At 37.2% G+C, this 2,500-nt stretch overlaps 1 protein-coding gene across 1 annotated transcript in view; it reads left to right on the forward strand.

Annotated features, from left to right (window-relative positions):
* LOC119581110 (GTP-binding protein GEM-like) overlaps positions 1-2,500 on the forward strand; it is a 13,891-nt gene that overhangs the window by 2,875 nt on the left and 8,516 nt on the right. Inside the window, exon 3 of the mRNA XM_037929446.1 lies at positions 2,017-2,108. Within this exon, the coding sequence (XP_037785374.1) occupies positions 2,017-2,108 (92 nt within the window). The remainder of the gene's footprint in view (positions 1-2,016; positions 2,109-2,500) is intronic.

Genomic DNA, 2,500 nt, shown 5'->3' on the forward strand with positions numbered 1-2,500 from the left:
GTGTGTGTGTGAGGTCATTATTTTTACTATATAGGTGAATGCTTATACATTGCGTACCATTGTGTAATTGAGATGGCAATTTACATAATGTCCGCTGTAAATGGTGAACTTTGATGAAGATTGCAAATGTTGAAATCCTGATAGTCACTGTTTACGCATTGATACGACAGAGAAAGTCTGCTCAGTAGATGTTGAGGAATTTTGATAATGAAAGTTTTGACTGATGTTGATATAAAAAGAACAAGTACCGGTGATTTTGTTGGACTTTTAATATATATATTCTGACAATCTGACATATTGTAGCACCTTTTAGTACCCTACGTCGCAGGGCCTTCTGAAATGATTGACCTTGTTGAAGTTAAAATGAAGTTGAAGTCTCCCCTTATAACTCTGAATACTAACTAGCAGGCGCTAACTAGTTCTTCAGGCCAGGGTTGCCTGTGTAGCCAATCCAGTGAACAAAAACTGGACGTGTTAGATTTCCCATTTGGTTTGATACAGAAGACAGGAGGAATGGAATCACATACGAAGCCAGCGTGGAATATACAAAATGCATTTCTAATTTTAAATAAATTCCAGATTTAAAAAAAAAAGTAAAAGAAAAATGATAAGAAACAATTCTGTCATGACAAGTGTGAATGAAATATAGCATGTAATGGCTATACTTACCGTGCATCTCATCGTACAGAATTAGATTTCATGACTTTTTCTGGCCTGGGTTTTGGCCTCTGGACTCTAGATCTTGTCTGTAATTTTAAGTTTTAGGCATAAATTATCGGCCATTTTCACGACATCGTAACCTCGCGATGCCTTCGATACCGTGTCCCGTCCTTATTTAAGATACATTACTTTATGTCGTGCTCTTGCATCAGTTATGGCATAAGAACCAATATAATATCAACTGTCTCGGCTTTCATTAGCAAACTGTTTGACAGAATTAAAACTAGAAAATATAATCAGGTAATCAATACTTATCAGAACGATAACACTTATTAAATAGGGTCAGAAGTTAAAGCAGTGCGGATTAAGCAATTTCCCTAACTGATATTTGATAACCCAGGGGTCGCTTCCTTCACCCGCGGACCGCCCCTTCATCTGTCGGGACCCGTGACACGTCGCCCAGATGGCGCTCTAGCTCCATGGCGCTACGTAATCAACGGTGAACAGATGAATGAATACATTAACATGCTATTAGCTTTGACTGACTATTTTTGCGCGGTGATGAATTTGGTGATGGTAGACTCGACATGAATATTGATGAATGTGCATCATTGACATGCAAAATCGAAGTTTATTTATTTGCCTTAGGTGAAATTAATTATCACAGCCGTGAATGCTTTCTATATGAGGTTTAGTTGTGTTAACATTTGACTTTATCTAATTATGTTGTTTGTTACATCAGACTGACATAACACACACACACACTCACACTCACACTCACACTCACACTCACACTCACACACACACACACACACACACACACACACACACACACACACACACACACACACACACACACACACACATATATATATATATATATATATATATATATATATATATATATATATATATATATATATATATATATATATATATATATATATATATATATATATATATATATATATATATATATATATATGTATGTATGTGTATATGTATACACACACACACACACACACACACAAAAGTGTATAAGTATGTATATAGTACACGTGTTTAGATACATTTAAATCACCTACCAACGCTAATTTGGCCTAAGCAAACATTTACTTGGGTCACGTCACGGTCTGCACTTTTAATCTTACTGACGGGTTCCGGACAACATATTCCGAAATATTGCAACGAGAATAGTCACCAAGCGTATTTTAATGAGAGAAGAAAAATATTATCGTTTTATATCTTTGCCCTCATTATTACTTTTTTCTTATTATCCTCATTATTATGATTTTAATCATTATTGTGGTTATTCAATTTTTGTAATTTCTGTCATCATTATTCACTTTCCTTCAGATGAAGAATTCGGCGAGAAAAGCGTGTCAGTCCTGCTGGACGGCGATGAAAACGAGGTCACCTTCATAGACCATCCAGCGCACGAGATGTCTGTAAGTCTGTCTGCGCTGTAATCGTCATGTCTGAGAGTCTGTCAGTCTTGTCTGCGTGTCTGTAAGTCTGTCTGCACTCTAATCGTCATGTCTGAGAGTCTGTCAGTCTTGTCTGCATGTCTGCGCTCTAATCGTCATGTCTGAGAGTCTGTCAGTCTTGTCTGCATGTCTGTAAGTCTGTTTGCGCTCTAATCGTCATGTCTGAGAGTCTATCAGTCTTATCTGCGTGTCTGTAAGTCTGTCTGCGCTCTAATCGTTATGTCTGAAAGCCTGTCAGTCTTGTCTGAATAAGTCTGTAAGTCTGACAGTCTCGTTTGCATGTCTCTAAGTTTGTCTGTCTTTTATTCTTTATGTGTGCAACCCTGTAAGTCTGTTAGTCTCCTCCGCCTGTC

This window comes from Penaeus monodon, chromosome 14 (assembly GCF_015228065.2).
Source record: "Penaeus monodon isolate SGIC_2016 chromosome 14, NSTDA_Pmon_1, whole genome shotgun sequence".
NCBI classification, from domain to species: domain Eukaryota; kingdom Metazoa; phylum Arthropoda; class Malacostraca; order Decapoda; family Penaeidae; genus Penaeus; species Penaeus monodon.